General features: G+C 44.0%; 1 protein-coding gene across 7 annotated transcripts in view; it reads right to left on the bottom strand.

Annotated features, from left to right (window-relative positions):
- The window catches only part of PALM2AKAP2 (PALM2 and AKAP2 fusion), a 511,473-nt gene that overhangs the window by 223,931 nt on the left and 264,952 nt on the right, over nt 1-22,590 (bottom strand). For all 7 annotated transcript variants that reach the window (XM_074395145.1, XM_074395148.1, XM_074395147.1 and 4 more), the window contains exons 5-6: nt 2,632-2,746; nt 1,344-1,365 (exon numbers count right to left, since the gene is read on the bottom strand). In XM_074395145.1, coding sequence (XP_074251246.1) covers nt 1,344-1,365; nt 2,632-2,746 — 137 coding nt within the window. The remainder of the gene's footprint in view (nt 1-1,343; nt 1,366-2,631; nt 2,747-22,590) is intronic.

Genomic DNA, 22,590 nt, shown 5'->3' with positions numbered 1-22,590 from the left:
TTCCTGGAGTCCTTGCTGGCTTGGACCTGACTTGGCCCTGCCTACATGCACTCAGAACCTGAAGTTTAATATAGTACCTTCCTAATGACCAACTGGGGAGACAAAATCCAGGTCTCCTGCCTTTTACTTGCTAGGGAGGAAAAAAATCACACTCCTTTTTTTTTTTTTTTTTTTTGGTTTTGGGGGGGGGCAAAGTCAGAACTATCCTTCATGAAAATACCTTTGACTAATCCAGAAAAACACATTTTTAAACCTTTCCCCATATATTTCCATACGGCACTGAGAAAACACTGAAGCCAACTCTTATTCTGGCGCCTGATCATCTTCCTAGTCTAGAGGCTGACCTTGTTTGTTTTTGATACAAGACCTCGCTGTCACTCGGCTGGAGTGCATTGGCATCACCATAGCTCACTGCAGCCTTGAACTTCTGGGCTCAAGGGATCCTCCCACATCAGCCTCCCAAAGTACTGGGATTACATGCCTGAGCCACCAGACCCAGCCCTAGAGTGTGACTTTCTAGGAGCCAGGTGAGCAGGCAATATCTGGTCCTTCCACTAAGTCTCTCTCTTTTAAAGCAGGTCTAGCTGAGGGACAAATGAAAGTAGGAATCATGGGTTTGCAGCTGAGGTTAGGGAGCAAGGTGAAGGGTGAGAAGTATACAATCTCAAATCCATCCCCACCGCCCAGGTAAGGAGAGGAGAGGACAGTGGAATGGTAGGGAAGGGAGAGAAGGTAAAAGACCTGTTCTTACCATCAGGAAGCCAGGACCTTGCTCCCACCTTTGTATGCTCTGAACCAACTATCCCGCACAGGGAGGAAAGTTTTGCCCAGCCCTGATTCTACAGAAGAAACTACAGTTTTCTGATCCAAGAGAAAGAGAGAGAGAAAGCAAAGAAAATTCAGAAACTGTAGAAATATTTTCTAAACACCAGATATTTCCCCCAAATTTCCTAAACTACCACGTGTGTTTCAGCCTGAAGATCTAACCACCAGGACAAACGGGCTCTTTCCTACAAGGGACCTGGTCCTGATGTTATACTCTTCTTTGCTGGGTACTTTTCAAGAGAGGTCCAAGCAGTGAGCCTTTGGGACCTAAAAGGAAGTAGAAGAGCCAGGCCAATTTTGTAAGATGAGAAAGAGTGAGGCAAGAGACAGTTCCCGAAGAGGAGAGGCAGGGAAAGCACGGAATTGGGACCTCCTCAGTGACCTGCAACCAGCGCTGCTATTTCTTTTGATGCTTTACAAATCAACACAGCACCTCTTCCTTAAGACCCTGTTAACGAAACCCCCTGAACTGACCAGGATAAAAACACTCATCTACAGTCGGGGCAAAGAGCACTTACCTCCATCCGTACTGGAGAAACCCTGTGGGAACAAACACAAGGCAGAGCGTTACTCTTCCTGTGGGAGTATAATCCCTACTCTTCCTGTGGGAGTATAATCCCATCTTTTCCCATCTTTAAAGACTTAGCCTGTCTTTCTCCCATGCCCAGGCCCAGAATTTGACTGTGCTGGAAAAATGCAATGATCTCTTTTCTTCTGGACAATTTGTTTAGAATTCCAAAATCAGCATTCCCAATTTATACCAAATTTCTCCCAATAGAGATTTATCTAAATTATCTAGCAAAATCCTTGGTCATGTTGGAGAATGAAATCAGAAAATCCCATCCTGAACTGATTTCATTAGATTGCTTTTCTGTCACTTACAGGTATTGCAGAAAGATTTGTAAAAACGGAGGGAGGGCCGGGAATGGTGGCTCACTCCTGTAATTTCAGTACTTTGGGAGGCCAAGACAGATGGATCACCTGAAGTCAGGAGTTCAAGACCAGCCTGGCCAACACGGTGAAACCCCGTCTCTACCAAAAATATTAAAAAAATTAGCTAGGCATGGTGGCGGGCATCTGTCATCCCAGCTACTTGGGAGGCTGAGGCAGGAAAATTGCCTTGAACCTGGGAGGCAGAGGTTGTAGTGAGCTGAGATCTCGCCATTGCACTCTAGCCTGGGCAACAAGAGCAAAACTCAAACTCAAAAAAAAAAAAAAAAAAAAAAAAAAAAAAAAAACGGAGGGAGGTCCTGAGATGTTTGTTCAGAGTCTACTTCAGAGTCTACTGATTTATGGACTATACTCTTTGATACACAGCATCATCTGTTTTTATATACAGTAAAATTTCATGTATTTACACTCTTTGTATTTGGGATTCATGTCCATTTCATAGGGTGTTGTTTCTGGCCTTTTTATAATGAAAAGACTCAAAAAGCAAACTATAATTAAAGCTACAAAGAGCATGTTTATTCTGCTTAATCAGAATTGGTTTTAGAATTCTAGAGTCCAACAAGAGAAGGCTTTTCAGGCATGAGGCATACCGGAGATCCAGACAGCAGGCGGGTGGGGTAATCTAATGACCCTTCCCTATGCCTTGCAGCAGGCCAGATGGTCCCACACCCAAAGACATGCCATGCTCAGCTTCAGGATGGCTCCTGGTCCTCACACATCTGTCCCTCATTTCATAGAGTTGGTGGCTCGGATTTCTCATCAATGCAAACTGGCCCATTTCTCAGTTGGCACCATTTTGCTAGGCCTTACTTCCCCACAGAAATAATTTAGAGAAATCATGTTTGTTTTCTTCACCTTCTGAAAGTCCTTGAAGGATTTTTCTGTCTCCTTCAGTTTCTCTAGGATGATTTGCTCTTTGGCAGAGATCTGGGACTCTTCACTTTCTAGCGTTTGTATTTCTTGCTCCAGCCTGGAAAACACACAAACAAAGGACAAGTTACTTTATTGTCCTGCCATCCACAGGCAAGAGAGCAGCTCCTTCCTGTTGGACGATTTGTACCTTCCTGGCAGCCTCCGTTTTACATTACGCTGAGGAGCCAGGCCAAGGTTTTACATTACACAGCATCCTGTGTTTCCAGCTCTGCCACTGGGCAGATATTGGTCAAGGGAAATCAACACAGCGCTACCTCCACTGGTTCACAGCCACTACTATGCAATAAGCTTCAATGTCTCCCTGCCAACCTGACGCACGCACACCTTTCTTATTTGGAGGGAGATTATATTCACATAGCAGAGGATATAACATCAGAAGGAAAATAGCTTCATATTATCCTGGCCATCTCAGAATAACTGCTCTCTCAGGTTGGCCAAAAAGTGGTGGCTCATGCCTGTAGTCCCAGCACTTTGGGAGGCCAAGGTGGGCGGATCACCTGAGGTTGGGAGTTCAAGACCAGCCTGACGAACATGGAAAAACCCTGTCTCTACTAAAAATATAAAAAATCAGCTGGCCATGGTGGCACATGCCTGTAGCCTCACCTATTTGGGAGGCTGAGGCAGTAGAATTGCTTGAACCTGGGAGGTGGAGGTTATGGTGAGCTGCGATCATGCCATTGCACTCCAGCCTGGGCAATAAGAGCGAAACTCTGTCTCAAGGAAAAAAAAAAAAAAAAGGAAAGGGCCATCCTTGCTCAAAGGAAGTATGTTGCCAAGAAAACCTGGTGGCACCAGTACCCTTTGGAGCCTGCTGTCCTCTCCCTCTGTGACCTGGATTCCACTGCCAAAAAGAGGGGAAATAAAGAAGACAGAATGCAACTGCCCCTGCCTTCTGGAACTTTCCTCAGTTTTCACAGCCATCCTATGTATTTTGTAAAAGGGAAATTTCAGCACTGCCAGGAGACTCTGGAAATATTCCAGAACAGCAGCTGCAGCTATGATTTGGGGAAAGTCTCAACAGCCATATTCTTTCAGTGAAATGATAATAATAATCACCAGTGTTTACTGAGCACTTACTCTGTGCCAGGAACTTAGTGAGGAATTCATGTGGGTTATTTTATCCAAACTTCCCAATGACCCTGTGAGTAGGGAATCCCCATTTTACCAATGAGATCAGTAGGGCTTGGCAAGGTGAAGTAACCTGGTAAAGCAGGCTTTAGTGCCGCAGAGCCTTGAAGCAATGATTCAAGCCAGGAGGTCTGACGCTAGACCTGGTTCCTAACCATTGTGCTAAACTCTCACCGCATGGGTTCTAAAGTGTTCCCCACATCCCCCACCTGGTTAAACATTGCATATGTTGGCACAGTAGGATGGCACTGATATGCAACAATGTCTTCAGAAATAATGAAGGGACAAATGTTCTCTTGCTAAGACTAGACTGCTATGCCCCTTGAATTATTTGGTCTGAATCTATTTGTTCATTCATTCGTTTAATATCTCATTCATTCATTTTTCCTTTTGGTCTCTTTTCCCTCTGTTGTGCTAGAAGTTTTGCTGCTGAGTCTGTGTCTGCCTATGCAAGTCCCTTCCCTTGTCTTCTTCCTTTTCCATCTTTCTTTTTTTTTGAGATAGTGTCTCACTTTGTCATCTAGGCTAGAGTGTAGTGGTATGATCATAGCTCACTGCAGCCTGTACCTCCTGGGCTTAAGCAATCCTTCCATCTTAGCTTCTCAAGGAGCTGGGACTACAGACACACACCACCATGCCCAGCTAATTTAAATTTTTTTTTTTACAGAGTGAGGTTTAACTGTATTGCCCAGGTGGGTCTCAAACCCCTGGGCTCAAGCAAGCCTCCTGCTGCAGGCTTCCAAAGGGCAGAGATTACAGGTATGAGCAACCGTGCCTGGCTGTCTTTTTACATCTTTTAATCTTCTCTTGGGAACTGGCTAAACAAGTCCATTAGACCTACACCTACAATAAGGAGTTCAGAGTCTGATTTTCTGAAAGGTAAGGAACACCAAGATCTAGGCATGAATTTATTTAGCGACACACTGTGCCCCTCAGAGGCGCTTTCTGTTTCCTTCCTGGGTGTCAGAAAAATGACCTCTGGAGGGAAAAGTCTTTGTGGCAATTACTTTGTGTTGTGAAGGCAAGTCCTATATCCAAATGAACCCCCTCCAAAAGAACACAGCTTTGATATATTTGTCATTTCACTCAGCGTAAAAGCAGAAGTCCTACAGCTTTTAAGTTCCCATGGTATCTAGCCTCCTGGTACCTATCAGCTCCACTCTACCAACGTGCCTATTTCACTTTATATGTTAGTCAAATAGAGCCACTCTTATCTGCCCACATGTACCCCATGTTTTTTCTCCTCTAGAAAACTCAACTCAAACTCCTAACCATTCTTGAAGTCTCAGCTAAGATGCCACCTGCCATGAGGCTTTCAAAGATTTCACTGCCAGGAAATAACATCACCCCCCTCTGAACATTTCTTAGCACATTTTTATCAGAGGTCTTATCAAGTCTACCACATATTAGAACAGTAGCTCTCAGCTGAGGTGATCTTGTCCCCCAGGCGATATTTGGCAATGTCTAGAGATATTTTGGCTGTCCAAAACTCAAGGGGGTGAGACTGGTGTTACTGGCATCTAGTGGGTAGAGGCCAGGGATGCTGCTCAACATCCCATAATGCACTGGACAGCACCCTACAACAAAGAATTTTCTGGCCTCAAATAGTAACATCAATTATTAATTTCCCCTATTAGAATATAAATTCCTCAGATGGAGGGCAAAAATGGTCAATACACCTAAGTTGAATGAATTTAAAAAGCTGAACTAAGTTACACAAAAGTGTGGCTCAGCCAAGATAAGACTTTCAGAATTTTGGAGACCAGGGTGAATTCTTCAGCAAGCTTTGATTTAAGAGGCTGTGTGTGGGCTGAGGCAAAGAGAATTTATAGGAGAGGGGCTGACTAATCCAGAGATACGAACATAGAGATATAAAACTTCTTTGTTGTTCCAGATGTCCAGCAAAATCTTCTAAACACATCTGTGTAATTTATTTTGGGGGGAGTAAGTAAAGAGATATGAGTGTGAAATAGGAACAACACGTTAAAAACAGTCAAATTATCCATAAACTGCATTAATTCAATGGATCTAGGAGCTTTGGACTAGAGGTTCCCTGTGTAGACTGAATGATACTACAGGCCAGGTGGACTCTGAGCTGATTTCATTCATTCATTCATTCATTCGTGGTGTGACTATAGGCGTGAGCCACCGTACCTGGCCTGAGCATATTTGATTTAAATCTCAAAGAACAGAGTACTTTAGCAGACACTTAGGGTGTTCAGTAGATTATATGATTCTTGGGCTGGTTGCGATGGTTCATGCCTGTAATCCCAGCACTTTGGGAGGCCGAAGCAGGTGGATACCTGAGGTTAGGGGTTCGAGACCAGCCTGGCCAACATGGTGAAAGCCCGTTTCTACTAAAAATACAAAAATTAACTGGGCATGGTGGTGCACACCTGTCATCCCAACTACTCTGGAGGCTAAGGCAAGAGAATCGCTTGAATCCAGGAGGCAGAGGTTGCAGTGAGCAGAAATTGCATGACTGTAGTAGAGGCAACAGATTGAGACTCTATCTCAAAAAAAAAAAAAATTACATTATTCTCAAAAATATTCCCTTCCTTCCTCCCTGACTTCCATGGGAAGAGTATATGCTCCCCCAAGCCACTGATGTCGATCTTGACCATGTGATTTGCTCTAGGCTCATGGTGGATGGGATACACTTCCCAGTCCCTTGACACTGGTGGCAGCCATGTGACCTGTTTTAGCCAATGGGATGTGAGCAGATAAGACACAAGCAGGGACTTGAAAAGTGCTTGCCCAGCTAGATGTGTCCTATGGCACCCCTTCTCATGCCAAGAGAAGGACAGCTGCTGCCCCTTCAACCTGGACCTCAGAAAGAACACACATGGAATAGACCTGAGGCCAACCCACAGATAGGTGCAGTGTACCCTGGCCCAATCAGTTTCAGGGATCTCAGCTATATAGTTCAAATGCACCTGAAATTACAGCCACTCAGCTAAGCCCAGCTTAGATCAGCAAACAGCCAGCCTACTCACAGAAGTGTGGGCAAGAATAAATACTTTGGGTTTAAGCCACTGAATCTGAGGGAGTGTTACATAGCATTATTGTGGTAATAATTAACTGGTACAGGTCAAATATAAGTGTGTGTACATTACATAATTATGTATGTATATCCTAGCAATATATATCCCAATAATATATATGTCAATTATATAATATATATACACATATATTTATATGTGTGTTATATGTATTTACATGTCCCTGCAGCTAAAGGATTAGAAAGAACATAAGGCACCCACTCCTCCCTTCCCTAATCCTCTATTCTCTGAGAAATCTGGAGGGAAACAGAGAGATTAAGACTGAAAAAACAGAAAAATGTCAGTGATAGTTGTCCCTGAGTAATAGAATTATAGGTGATTTCATTTTTAAAAAACAATATTTAATACTTTCCCAATTTAAAATAGTCATTTATTACTATCTAACCAGAATGAAGATGATAAATTCCCTTTTCAAAATGCTTCCTGAAGCCTTTTGCTGAGAAGGCAGCATCTCACAGGCTGTGGCATGAAAGAGGGCCAGGGCCTCCGCCTCGCATGTGTCTGGTGAAGGGGCTAGATGGGGACACCCCAACATCATTTAAATTCAAAACCAACATTTACTGAGCTTTTTTGAATGGACCCTGAACTAGGCACTACAGGGGATTCTAAAACAAACAAGATCATGTTAAAAATGGCTTACTAAAACCGAAAATGGCTATCTCTCAGTAACTCACTTCTTCTGGTAAAGCAACCCCAAGTGGTTAAGATTTCTCCACGACCTGATGTCCACTGACTGGCCGGTCTTCACAGCGTGCCCTGGCCCTATAGGTTTCAAGGTTCTCAGCTATATAGTTCAGGTGCTAAAGATTTGGGTCATGATACCGTGTAACTGAGAAGGAACCGCAAGAGAGGGAGAGAGGAAAAAAGGAACGAAATGAAACCTTTGTGATAACAACTGAGTTTCAACCCAAAGGGAATGAATGAAGGAAATGGAGAGTTCATGTCAGATCCAACAGCAGATTTTTCTACAAATGCACATGTGGCCTTGGGCCAGGCTCTGAGGGTATGGTCAGTCCAGGCTGCTATCTTTTTCAGGAAAACCTGAGTCCTGGGGCAAAGGAGCTTCCCAAGGAACAGAGTGTCATGGGGTTAACAACAGTCATCCCCGCCAGGCTGCAAATGCCACTGTTTTGCAGTTTCATGACTGAAATCTAATGCAGTCTTCTCTGGAAAAGCCAAATAGATACTGCTGTGCTAAAAATAAAGAATGGGCAGGAAGTGTAAATTATACACAAGGTTAATTGAGGATCCGTAGGCTGTAGCAGGTGCACAAAACAGCCTCTAACCTGCTTGTTCAGTTCCTTCTGAGCAAAAAGCAAACTGTAATAAGCCATAAGGAAAGGTGACACACTGGAGCTGTGTAGGTTTAATTTACTGGAGATGAGGTTGCAATCACGGCCAAATGGTCTTATAAAATCTACCTAACCCCAATAGATCATCCTCATAGGAAAATATAAAGGACTTCTCACTCTGGGAAGTGCGTCGATCATTCTCTTATTTCAAAGTTTATTTAGACATTCATCCATCTAACTTCATGCAAACACCTTCCCTGTATCAGGCATGGTGCTGAGCACTGGAGATGGAGAAATAAATCAGACACAGTGTCTGCTCATGAGACTTCTAGGTCAAGTAATGAGCACAGCCATGTGAACACATAAATTACAATAAAAAACCAAAAAGAGCAGTAATAGAGGAGAGAACAGCTGCTGGAGAATAGTTGGTTGTGCCTGGGAGTGTATGGTGGGGACGCTAAGTGGTCTTCTCAATATCAGTGCTCTCCCTCTTTCAAACTAATGCGCAGAATCCTTACTTGGTTGAGGATGGCAATGTGCCTAGCTGAAAAAAGTGTGTATCCCAGTTTCCACTGAAGATAAAGCTGGCCGCGGGATGGCTCTGGCCAATGAGATGTAAGTAAAAGTGATCAGAAGGGACTTCCAGACAACCCCTTTAAAGGGAAAGGAAGAGCTAGGTGTGGTGTCTCACGCCTGCAATCCCAGCTCTTTGGGAGACTGAGGCTAGAGGATTCTTTAAGCCCAGGAGGACAAGACCAGCCTAGGCAACATGGCAAGACAAGACCTCATCTCTACAGATAATAAAAATTAGCTGGGCATGGTGACACGCACCCTTACTTCTAGCTACTCTGCAGGCTAAAGTGGGAAGATCACTTGAGCTCAGGAGGTCAAGACTGCAGTGAGTGATGATCATAGTACTGTACTCCAATCTGGGTGACAGAGTGAGATCCTGTCTCAAACAAAACAAAACAAAACAAAAACAAAAGAAAAAAAGGAAAGAAGCATTGGCTTTAGTGGCAACTGCCTTTTCTCTTTTTCCTGCCAGGTACAGAGAGCTGATGCTGAGAGATATATTCGTTTCCAATTCCTGCTGTGACAACTACCACAAACGTAGTGGCTTAAAACAATAGAAATTTATTATCTTACATTTCTGTACCTCAGAAGTCTGACACGGGGGTTGCCAGGCTAGAATCAAGGTGCTGGCAGCCGGCAGTATCATGTTCTCTTCTGCAGGCTCTAGGGGAGAATCCATTTCCTTGCCTTTTTCAGCTCCCTGAGGTCACTCACATCCTGTGCCTCGTGGCTCCCTTCCTCCATCTTCAAAGTCAGCACTGTTGCCTCTCTCTACCTTCCTTGCAGCCACCCCTCCTTTGAACTTCTCCTGCCTGCCTCTTCCACTTTGAAGGATCCGGTGGTTATACAAAGCGCACCCAGATAATCCAGGATACTGATCTCCCTATTTAATGGTCAGCTGTTTGGGAACCTTAATTCCATCTGCAATTCTAATTCCCCTTTGCCATGGAACCTACCATATTCACAGGTTCTGAGGCTTAGCGTGCGGACATCTCTGGGGGTTCATTATTCTGCCTAGTACAAGGGATGTGATGCTACAGGCAGAGCAGGCATCCTGTGCCCACAGGGACAATGGTATGCCTGAGTGTGCAGAAAGGGAGACATGGCCTGGGTCCCAGAGGGCACGATGGAAGGTCTACTCCACCTCTGGAATGTCCGGCTTCAGATTGCTTGTTATGGGCTTAACCCTCTGTTGTGATCATAGGTGAATGCAATTTTCAACTGATACAAGGTGGTAAGAAAAACTTGACAAAGTAAATGATGCATTAACTGGGCCTTGAAGGGCATATTCACCAGGTGGAAGAGGAGAAAATGAGCCAGGCAGAGGAGACAGTGTGGGCCAAGGCCCAGCATCTCATATGTCCCTACTATCTGTCACTCAGGAGCATGTGGCCTTGCGTGGCCTTTTCGGGTCACAGCCTGCTCTGCCCTCCAGCTTCATAGCTCAGCACAGTGCCTCAGAAGGGTTCTTGCCATTCCTGTCCCCACTCCCAGTGGCTCACTTATGCTTTCCTGCTCTACTTGCCTGGCTCTCAAATACTGGCCTTCAAGGCTCTGCTGAAAAACTGCCTTCCTGCAAAGCCCAAACAAAGAGAGGGGAAGACAGAGCATGCTGGCTGATGGGGACACTGTGCCATTCAATCTCCAGTTCCTGCTTCCCAGATCCTCAGCTACTCCTCTGCCCTTCTTACTTACAAAAGCCAATACATTGGGAGGCCAAGGCAGACAGATCACTTGAGGTCAGGAGTTTGAGACCAGCCTAGTTAACATGGTGAAACTCTGTCCTTTCTAAATATACAAAAATTAGCTGGGCATGGGGCTCGGTGCCTGTAATCTCAGCTACTTGGGAAGGCCAAGGCAGGAGAATTGCTTGAACCTAGGAGGCGGAAGTTGCAGTGAGCCAAGATTGTACCATTGCACTCCAGCATGGGTGACAGTGTGAGACTCCATCTCAAAAAAAAAAAGTCAATATATTTTCCCTTTGCCTGAGTGTTGGTCAGTTGAATCCAAAGGGGCACAGACAGATACAACTTGGTTTTTAATCGTTTTACTGTTTGGAGAGGGTCTTGCCTGCCAACTTAGGTGGGCTTCATTTTCCTTCTCCATCCATGATCATAATAATTATAATACTAACTATTCTAATATTGTTTTTGCTAGATACAGTAATGTATGCAACAATAATAGTAAGGATTAGGATTATTGAGTGCCTACTGTGTGCTTGGAACTGCTATGAGTGTTTTACGTACATCACAATACTTAATCTTCAGAATATCCCATGAAGTAAGAAAATCTGCAACTCCTGGTCAGGCACAGTGTCTCACGCCTGTAATCCCAGCACTTTGGGAGGCCAAGGCAGGCAGATCATGAGGTCAGGAGTTCAACACCAGACTGGCCAACATGGTGAAACGCCATCTCTACTAAAAAAAACAAAAATTAGCTGAGCATGGTGGCTCATGCCTGTAATCCCAGCTACTTGGGAGGCTAAGGTAGGAGAATTGCTTGAACTAGGACCCGGGAGGTGGAGGTTGCAGTGAGCTGAGATTGTGCCACTGCACTTCAACCTGGGCTACAGAGTGAGACTCCATCTCAAAAAAAAAAAAAAAAAAAAAAAAAAAAAAGAAAGGAAGAAAGAAAGAAAGAAAATCTGCAACTCCCATGACACAGATGAATGGATACACAGGAAGAGCACTGACTTGCCCAGGGTTGCAGAGATGATGTATAGCCAAAATTTGGACCCCAGTGGTCTGTCTGGGGAACCAGGACTATTCGTCACTACCCTTGACAACCTGCCATGACCACTTGCCCTTTTACCCTCATTCCCTCAAGAATGCACATTGCAACACAAAATATAGTTTTCATGCTCACAGAAGCACAGAAGGTAACACTGGGAGTAGAAGCCATTTAACTTAATTGCTCTCCAGAATCATGAGGTCCTGAACTGTCTTCCACCCAACTATTATTTCGCATCTGCTTGAACTTCTCCACCCATGAGGAGCTCACCACCTCCCATGGCAACCCAATCCGTCTTGGGACACTTAGGCCCATAAGAATGCCCGCTCCAAGATTTAAACACCATTTCTCTCCCTATAGCTTTCATTTTCTGAGTTCTAGCCCTTGGAAGTGGAAGATCAAGTTTAGTAAACATCATGAATTGTAAGGGCTCCACTCTGGGAAATAGGAAGGTCCAGGGCAAACAGAACTTATTTTCCATGGTGGAGCACAGATACAAACAGGTCCGGTAGTAGGAGGTGGTAGAAAGAGCAGAAAAGGAAAGGAGTGGAAAGACCAAGGGGAAAGAGGACTTCTGGGACCCTTCATGCAATGAACTCAGCACCAACTAAGAGAGGAGGCAAGAGAAGCAGTAATAAGTGTTCACAAAATCCTCAGGATCCTATGAACATTTCTGCAAAAGCTGTAAGCAAGACCAGCATATTCCTGACGATGGGCTGAGGCTTTAAGCGATTCCTCACTATGGAGGGACACAGAGTAGGGTTACGCCCGACCCTATACACTGCCACTCAATTTGATCTGGGTTTGAATCTCAGCAACCACTCCCAGAATAAAAGGGGGGTGCTGACCGACCAGTGGAAGGTGCTTAATTCAGACCTGTTCTCTTCTCCCGAACTGCAACTTCATAGTTGAGCAGTCAAGTGGGGTGCCTGTCTGGCCAACCTGCCAAAACAAGAACCTCAGGAGAAGTGCTTGCTGCTCAGAGGAGAGGAAAGCTGCTCGCGTCTTCATGAATTCAGCACAAGTGAGCTCCTAAGTTGCTCAATTTCCATCCTCCCTTTCTTGCAAAGCAATGTCATTCCTGTGGCTGAGCAGCTGGGCATATGGTCACACAGAATAAAGGCCACGTTTCTCAGCATCCTTTGTAGCCACATGCTCTGGCCAAACAGATGTAAGTGAAAGTACTGTATGTCAGCTTCTAGAATCTTCTTTAGCCCTTTCTTCTCCAGTCTTTCTTTATCCTTTGCTTGAAATGCACATGTACTCAGGTGGGGCACTAACTGCCATCTTGGTCACTGTCCATAAGCATCAATCTTTAGGGGTAAACTGGAACAGGTCTGAGTCCCTTAGGAATTCACAGAGCACAGTCACCAAACAGCTGTGAACTGCATGTCTTTGGATGTTTATATAACTGCATACCTGTGGATTTTTATTGGAGGGAGAAATAAACACCTTTTTTAAGCCACTGTTATTGTGGATCTCTGTTCCTTGCATCCACATGGAATCCTGATTAATACAAGACATTTACCACATACTGTTGAATTTGAATAAATGCTCTTAGAATTATGCTGAGAATTGGGGGCCACAGCTAATCAGAGCTTAGAGTTGTATCCATGACTCAGCAGCAGAAGAAAAATAATGGGCAATTGCAAAGTTGCAAATTCATCACTGCTAATCAATGCTTGTAAATGGGGTTGGCTGGAACTGTGCTTTGCCCTGCTCTACTCCCCAATCCCTGCCACATCCAAAGTTTCAGCAGGGAAGTTTCTACTCCTTGCACAATTATAATCACCGATGTCTTAGCATCTCTTTGGTACGCTATTTGTGTCCATCTGGCTTCTAGCCAGAGCCTTTGCCAGCTGAATTACATCAGAAAGAGCCAAGACACAGCTAGGTATACATTTTAAACACCTTTCCAGCCTTGCAGTGCAGTGATCTGATCGCTCATATAAATAAGACTTAACGATGTAGAGTTTACCCATGACCTTGGTTTCAGTTGTGTGGTGGTAACAGAAGACTGATCAAATGTGGTTCAGAAGTCAGTGTGGGGCAGGGGCTATGGTAGTAGGCAGCTGAAAATTTTACCTACCCAGGGTCCCTCTGCCCTTTCCTTTTAGGAACAACATTCAGCTCCTCCACTGGGAAAAAAGTCTCTCTAGGGTTCCTTGTAGACTTGGTGAAACCACTGATCAGAGGGCTTACATTCCTGGCCAAGGAGCAGATATATATCTAAGCCAGGCCATCTGAACTCTTGTTCAAATATCTTTGTCTTGAGAGGAGTGACTCAAAGAATAAAAACTATTTGGGGGTGAATTCTTCCCCCACAAACTCTGAAGAGACCAATCCATTAGTTCCTGCTGCCTGGAATTCCAGATCTGTCTGAGACATGATTATCTGACCCCTCTTCCATCCTAAGAATATTTACCCTCATCTATCTGTCTTATCTATCTATCTATCTATCTATCTATCTATCTATCTATCTATCTGTCTGTCTGTCTGTCTGTCTGTCTGTCTATCTATCTATCTATCTATCTATCTATCTATCTATCTATCTATCTATCATCTATCTAATCTAGCTCTCTAGCAATCTATTTATCCTATCTATCTATCATCCATGTTACTTAGTATCTCCATTTCAACATTCTAGGTACAACACTGGGAAGAATATTGTTTTCACACAAATCGATGCTATGGAATTCCTTTTCCACATTTCAGGAAGACAGTGCATTTGTTTCTATGGCACTCCCCAAATATTTTTCATTTGTGACTAAATCTGTAAGGAAACAGCTTCCTTTTATTTAGATGAGTCTCTCTGGAGTCATGGCAGATCATTTGGTATTTTAATGTGAAAGCATGTTAATGGCCCTTAAGTAAACAGAGGATTTCCACTTTTCCTAATGAAAGAACAGGGCCTTCCTTGACTACAGGGTATCAGTGGAGACTCATGCCCATTACCGCAACCACACCCCCCCATCCCCCCCTCCATTGTTTTTTCCTCACGTCATCCCTGAGACAGAAATATGGCAGAGAAGACAGGGTACCTTTAAAAATTCCAAAGGTCCTGCTCATATCCTTTCCTGGTGGTTCTCTCTCACCTCCTTCCCAAACCCCATGAGACTTCTAGGATGGAAGTTCACACCCGCCGTGTTCTGCTCCCACCCCTTTGCAGCCTTATGCCTTCTGGTCTTTAGTCAAGACCTCAAGCTGCTTCTGAAAAAGTCAGGAAGAACTCTCCACTCTCAACTCCATTGCCTCAAAACAGATATCATAATAAAAGCCCAAATTACATCTCTTTAGAAATGTTTTCTTTAATGCCCCCACCCCCTACCCAGTCTGGTATGTTCATTCATTCTGATTATCCACAGCATTTCTAACTTTTGGTACACTCTGCCTTGCATTCGAGTGTTACAAATATATTGGCCGGCTGCGGCGGTTCATGCCTGTAATCCCAGCACTTGAGAAGGCCAAGGCGGGTGGATCACCTGAGGTCAGGAGTTTGAGATCAGCCTGAACAACATGGTGAAACCCCCATCTCTACTAAAAATACAAAAAATTAGTTGGGCATGGTGGCACACTCCTGTAGTCCCAGCTGCTCGGGAGGCTGAGGCAGGAGAATCACTTGAACCTGGGAGGTGGAGGTTGCAGTGAGCTGAGATCACACCATTGCACTCCAGACTGGGCAACAAGAGTGAAACTCTGTCTCAAAATAAATAAATAAATGAATAAATAAAAATAAAAATGTATTTGTCCTTCCCAACCTTACCTGTACATCCTCTCTCCCAAGTGCAGGCTTATTAGGAGACGGGACTATATATTTTCGTTACTGTACCTCACATTCTTCCCTGTACATACAGATGCTCAATAAATTTTTGTTGAGTGCATAAAAAGCAAAGCAACCCAAGAACATATTTCTAAAGGATTCTACAGTGAATGTTACTTGGAGATGGTGATGGTAAATGTAATGTTTAAAATCTTGGCTTGGTTTTTCTATTTTCCCCTCAAGTATACAAATTTAGATATTCAGTAAGAAAAAAGAACATCGATATTGGAGTGATTTATATCTTGATCTAAGTATACAGCTGGGACATGGCAGCACTTTTCATTACTGATGGTAAGGCAATCACATTGAAGCCCAGATACAAATAAATGAAAATTTCTCTCTCTGTAAGTGTGTTTCAGTCTGTAGAGAGATCAGCTTTTCTCTCTTTTTCTTATGTATTTACTCCATCTGGAATCACATGACTCACACCAACAGAATCTGTGCAAGTGGATTTCTGTGCAGGAAATCATTTCCAGGCTTGTGCTCAGCACTGATTTCTTGGTTGTGATTCTTATTTGAGTCAGTTTCCTCAGAAATAAAGTGTCTGATTACAGGAAAGTGAGAGTATTTTCTTCCGAAGCAATACTTTTCTCAATAACGTTAAAGCACCCTGTTTCCCAGAAATGTCTCTTTTTTCTAGGAAGAGAAAAAGTCCCATCCAGCCACACCTTCTGACCCCCAGCCTCTGACTCAGGCCCTCTGTTGAAGACCAGCGCCTCCACTCAGGCACCCGAGCTGTGCAAACTGCTCTGGGAGGGTACCCCATTAACTATCCCCTCTCTCATGTGTCTTCACCTCTCTCCAAGAGGCCTTCTTCCTGTTAGTCAATAAACAAGAATCATGTCTCTCCATTCTAAAAATAAGTGAACTTCTCTTGACCCTGCATCCTGTTCCAGTTGCTGTTGAATCCGTTTTTCCAGACTTCCCCAAGGCCAGTCACCTCTCGCTGCCTCAATATCCTCACATCCTGGCCCCTCCTCAGTCCCTCTGCCCTCACCACCCTGCTGCGTCTGCTCCTGGTCAGGTCCATGACTGCCACATCTAGTGTACCCTCTTTGGTGTGGATCTGTTTGACTTCTTCGTTTTTAAAAACATTGTTGATCACTCTTCCTCCATGATGAAGAGCCCATGGTGCCTTGTTCTCCATGTGGACACCTCTTCACCTACTCCACCACTAAAGGTTTATTTGGTTCATTGTTCTTATTGATTAACATTTAATTCTTGGCTACTCATGTCCAGCCTCATGCTTTCATTTCTACCTAACATGCTTAAATCTATCCAACCTATATCTTCAGCATCTCTCCTGAACTCCGGCCTCTATGTACAACTGTATTTTGAATGTCTCCACCTGGATGGTCCACAGGTACCTCAAACCCAACATAAACAAGACCAAACTCATCTTTCTCCATAGAGTTGCTCCTCTCTGTTGCATTCTCTAGCTCAGATGCTGGGACCACTGTCTACTTAGGAGGGAAACCTGGATGTTATCTTTACCTTTGACTTGTCCTTCTCTTATCACCACATACATGTATCTTATTAGTCACTAAGTCAATTACGTGGCTTATTAGCCACTAAGCCAATTTGCCCCACAAATCTCTTTTCATAGCTCCTTCTCTTCAGCCTAGTACAGGTTATCTTCCAAATGCCTCAACAACCTTCTAACTCATCTCTCTGGCTCTACCCAGCCCCATCACCCTAAAATCCAGAATGTGCCTGTACACACCCCAATAACACTTCCCTGCTGAAAACCTCTCATGGCTCTCTGCTAAAGCTCATGGATATGACACACTCCCAGCCTCTCATTTTCCTGCAGAAATGAAGATTTCCTTGCTTGCCTCAATGCCTTTGCTCGTAGCACTCCTCTGCCTGGATTCCCCTTGTTCTCTCTCTTCCCCTTTTCTTGGGTAACGACTACTCTTTTTTGTGTGTGTATGAGATGGAGTTTTGCTGTTGTTGCCCAGGCTGGAGTGCAATGGCACGATCTCAGCTCACTGCAACCTCCACCTCCTGGGTTCAGATGATTCTCCTGCCTCAGCCTCCCAAGTAGCTGGGATTACAGGCATGTGCTACCATACCTGGATAATTTTTTTGTATTTTTAGTAGAGATGGGGTTTCTCCATGTTGGTCAGGCTGGTCTTGAACTCCCAACCTCAGGTGATCTGCTCGCCTCGGCCTCCCAAAGTGCTGGGATTACAGGAATGTGCACTGTGCCCAGCCAATTACTACTCATTTTTAAAGCATCTGCTCAGGTAATATTGCTTTTTTGGAAGTCATTCTTGGCACCCTTTCCATGAAGCTGCTCTTCCTCTTTGCTGCCATATCTCATGGACGTATTTCTACCACCAATCTTATCCCACTGTATTTTAATCACTCATCCATGGATTTGGGGTTCCCTTCCCTAACTCCAGTTTACAAACCTCTAGAAGATAATTACCATCAGATGAAAAAGAAACTTGTCTTATTTGCTTTCTCTGAAGCAGGATGATGCAAAAGGTAACTGCTGTGTGGCTCTGTACTCTTTCCCCCAAGTTCCCCAAATATATAATTTCATCTGATCCCAGGGGTGTGTGTGTGTGTGTGTGTGTGTGTGTGTGTGTGTGTGTGTAATATACTATTCTTATCTACTCTGGAATACTCTTATTTACTGTCAAATAAAACCATCAGTAGAAGATGCACAGATATGCAGGAATTGGGCCAGAATGATGGACATTCTCAGCATTTACTTCATTCTGCCCTGTGACTCTCTCTGAGTTCAACCCTTCATGCAGGAAGCATCTGGGCTTTCATACCAGATTGTGAAAATTGTTTATGTGGTGCATTCCTCTCTTCCAAATCCCTGTTTTACTCATTGTGCCTAAATCCAGTGCTCTGTGATAGCTTTCCTGCTGAGTTAGATTTTCCCATTGGCTTGTGTGTGTGTGTGTGTGTGTGTGTGTGTGCACGCGCACGCGCGTGCATGCATCCACACAGCCTCAGCCACAGCTTTCACAAATGTCCAAACTGGGGACAGTCATTACATTTTTGCCTGTTGTTCACACTGGAGGTTGCTCTGGAGATACTGGTGGTGCTTTCAAGATGCATGAGTTAGTATCTCAATGAATCATTCACTGAAAAACAGCCTCAGATAGCTCATGTTTATTTAGCATTTACTGTGGCACACAATGCCAGATGATATGCTAAATGGTTTGTAAGCATTGTTCAGTTCTTGGCACTTGGTAAAATGTCTACTGCTGTCATTTGCACTAGACAGATGAAGAACTTGAGGTTGAGAGAGCTCAAGTCACTTATGACCAGTTAAGTGGCGGAACTGGGATTCAAACCCAGGTCTGCTTGTAGCTACAGCCTAAAATATTAACTGCCACCCTGTGCTGTCTCCTGCCTAAGAGCAAGTGAAACTACTCTCAATCCAAATGTTTTCAGCGTTTCCTCTCTTTGGTGTAGCTTTTTCTTTTCCAACATCTTAATCAAATGCAGCTGCTCTGGTTAAGGAGCGAGCTGACTGGGAGCTCTTCTCACTCCACCCCTTGCCTCGCTTGGTCCTTCCATAAGATACACAGGATTTGGAAGTCACCGCTCTATCAAAGTACAAACAGCATGTATTGCTATGGCATCCCCAGTGCCTAGAAGAGTATTTGTATACAGCCTGTGCTCAACCAATATTGTTCTGAAAGGAAACATTCCCTCTTGTGGTCACCTACAGCACGGATTTCCCTAAGCTACTCAACAGGACATCAAAGAATAAACAGCACCTCTGGCCTTTGAGCCATGGAGAGGAGCAGGGTATCCGTCCGGAAGGCACAGATGACAGCTTAATTGTACCTGAAACAGAGACTAGGAAGGAGGTCGGCACAGGGTGCTACGGCAGCAGCTGGGAGGCTTCCAACGGATCCAAACTGATTTTTCTAAAGAGAACTACGTCTTGGGTTTTGTTTTGTTTTTTTGCTAACCGTGTTTTCTATGCTTGACATTACCAGGTGACGACTTCTCAGTGGAGAAATTTGTCATCCCACTGGGATAATTCCAGAGTTATTCTAAGAGTTCCTGCTCCCACCAGATCAAGCCAATCAGGAAGCTCCTCCACATGGGTTGTGCCGGACTGACTGTTTCCCACTTGGCTGCTTCCTGCTATTGTTCTCTGTCATGTTCTCAGAGGCTCAACTACTGAGCCCTACCCCTTCCTCTCAGAAGCCAAGGGTTACCTCATGGCTTTGGGTCAAGGTATACTCGGCTCAGAGATCAAGGCATCTGGCAGAGAGAGAAGAGCCTGAAATGAGAATAGAGGCAGGCAGCTCTTGGCCCAGGTGACCAGAGCAGAAATCACAGAGCTTAGAACACCCAGAAATATGAGTCTTTCTAGTCTTGGAAGAGAAGTTTGAAATGTCCTGGGTCACTCATTCATGTTTATCAAGCATTATCAAGCAAGTGTTGAGCTATATACAATAACAGCTGCGCAGTCTCTACTGTTGAGAAATTCATCATCTCATGGGGGAGGAAGCTGTATGAACAGTCACATTTGAACTCTGCTGTGCACAGCAGAGCTCAAATTCAAGACCAAAATGCTACAGGAATGCAAAGAAGAGAGTTTGAGTAAGTCTGCTTATGGGTCGGCAGGGCAGGATTTCAGGGGCTTGGAACATGTCAGTATGATCTTGAATGATGAGAAAAAAGGTCAAGGCGTACAGGAGTTTAGATGGTGTTTCAAGCTAGGGTGACAACATGGGCAAAGGGGCTTTGATGCAGAAATGTGCAAGGCAGGCTCGAGTGAGTGAGTGAGGACCTCCCTAGGACTGGCCTGAGTGCGCTCATGATGGATGGAGAGAAAGTGAGGGGGAGGATCAGGTCCAGGATGTGATGGTTCTTGAATACCACACTAATGAGTCTGATCCCTAGAGAGCCATTCGAGTTTCTTGTTTGTCTGTCTGCCTGTTTACGTGTTTGTTTTAAGGCAGTGAGTATAGGATCAGCTGTGTTCTAGAAAGACCATGTGGACTCGATAGCTGAAACCACCTGGCCTAAGTGTGGGGAACACTGAGCTTCAGGCAGCTGAGTGGGCGAGTCACTGTCCCAACACATTTATTATGGGGGTTGGAGATAAAAACTTTGGGAACTAAAAATAAAGTTTAAAATATTCTTTGGTGAACTTTATCCCTATAGACTTATCAGCCTTGATTCCATTTTACAACAGCTGTTATGTTGAGAATGATATAGATTTCTCAGTTTTCAAACCCAAAATGTTCTGTGAAGGTAGAGTTTTCCTTACACCAGGAGACAGCCAACGGGAACCTCCAGATACAAAATGATTCACACTTAGGGATCAAAGCCTGAGGGGTAAAGCATTCCTTAAGTCAAATTTTAAAAGCCCTTTTACAGCTCAGGAAGTGGCTTGCATGAAGTCCAAAGAAAAACAACGTCATTGAAAATCCATCCAGAGACTCATTCTTTTAATTGAAGCCCTCTGTCAAAGAGATGATCCGATAGGCCACTTGAAATGTGAACTCTTGGATACAGAGATAGTACATTGTGTTCCAGAATAACCATCATTCTCAGCAAACTGACACAAGAACAGAAAATCAAACACCGCGTGTTCTCACTCATAGGTGGGTGTTGAACAATGAGAACACATGGACGTAGGGAAGGGAGCATCACACACTGGGGTCTGTAGGAGGAAAATAGGGGAGGGACAGTGAGGGGTGGGGAGTTCGGGAGCGATAGCATGGGGAGAAATACCAGATATAGGTGAAGGGGAGGAAGGCAGCACATCATGCTGCCATGTGTGTACCTATGCAACAATCTTCCATGTTCTTCACATGTACCCCAAAATCTAAAATGCAATAAAAATAAATTTTAAAAAAGCCAGAATAATAATTTTAAAAAACAGCCTGCCTCTTCCCGCTGGTTTGGCTTATGTGAAATCAGCACTGGCCACCTCTGTGTTCAGCAGAGGCCCCACCCCAAAGTCATCCTACCACATCTATCATTTCTAAATCCCGAGACTAAGGGAGAATTACCCGCTGAATGCACTAAGAAACTTCCCTGGAGACCTCAACTATAAGAGATTTCAAGACAGACTCAATTTGTTTTAGAAATAGTACACAGCATCTTGGTATGAGACGTCTCAGGCAGAGGCAATGACCTGGGACCCGCATAAATGTTTTCATGTGAATGAATGAGTGATCACAAGCCTCCTGGGCACAGATGAAAATTATATTCCCATGAAATCCAAGTTATAATAATAATAATGGCAATATTTGTGCAATGATTTAGTTTACAACATCCTTTTACAGCAATTAGGGATTATTTTATTCCTATGTTAAAGATAAGAAAATTGACAGGAAGGAAAAAGGGACTCTAAACACCTTTCATGCTACAATCTAATTTTCTCCTCATCTATAAAATGGTTATAATGATGCATATGGAAGACCTACATCAAAGTTATGAAGCTTAAATGAGAGGATGTTTAAAATATCTCAGAACACTGCCTGCCTCCATGGAGTAAGCACTATTCAAATGTTTGTGCTTCCTTTCTCTTCCAGTGCTTTCAAAAAATTTAATTTAGAAATCAGTCTGTTAAACACAGCACTTATAAGATAAACCAAAACACACTATTTAACAGAATAAATTCAAATTCATCTTAATATATGCTTTGTGGCCCACAATATCAAGGAATATCTGTAGAATCTAACGTTAAACCAGAGAAGGAAAATACATTCTATCATTTGAATGCTAAAAGGAAAATCAAAGTGTTTATTATTGGGTTCAAGGATGGAAAAGGTAAGACTGTGTATGCACGTGTGTGTCCACACGTAAAAAAAACAAAATCTGATTCAAGTTCGCTATGTGGGAGCGGCTTATGTGCACATGGAGCGCCATCTAGTGTCAGATGAAGTCATAGTTCCCCTAACTGAGGTAGTACCTATGGGAATTTAGGTAAAGCTGATGGCTGTGATTCAGCAGATTTGGTATTGTGTACTTAGGAGGAGAAAGTTTGTTAAATGTCCATAACCCTGGATGCTTTGCTCCCTTGTCATTTTCAAAGGAACAGCGCATTTGCCCCTAATGCGGTGTGCAAAAATCTCCAGCTGAGCCATGTAGATGGTTCGTTCACATTGGTCCCACTGCTTCTAGAAGTCGTGAACCTCTGGACCTTCCCAACCAGTTTCTCTCCCTGTTCCTGGGAGAACAGGTTCAGGCCTTCTAGAAGTAGTGGGACAATGTGAACCATCTTCATTGAGATCATCACTTTAGAGGGGCCACCTAAAAAATGGGTTGCAGTAGG

The sequence above is a fragment of the Saimiri boliviensis genome, chromosome 2, assembly GCF_048565385.1.
Source record: "Saimiri boliviensis isolate mSaiBol1 chromosome 2, mSaiBol1.pri, whole genome shotgun sequence".
Classification (NCBI taxonomy): domain Eukaryota; kingdom Metazoa; phylum Chordata; class Mammalia; order Primates; family Cebidae; genus Saimiri; species Saimiri boliviensis.
This window is presented reverse-complemented; position numbering and strand designations above follow the sequence as displayed.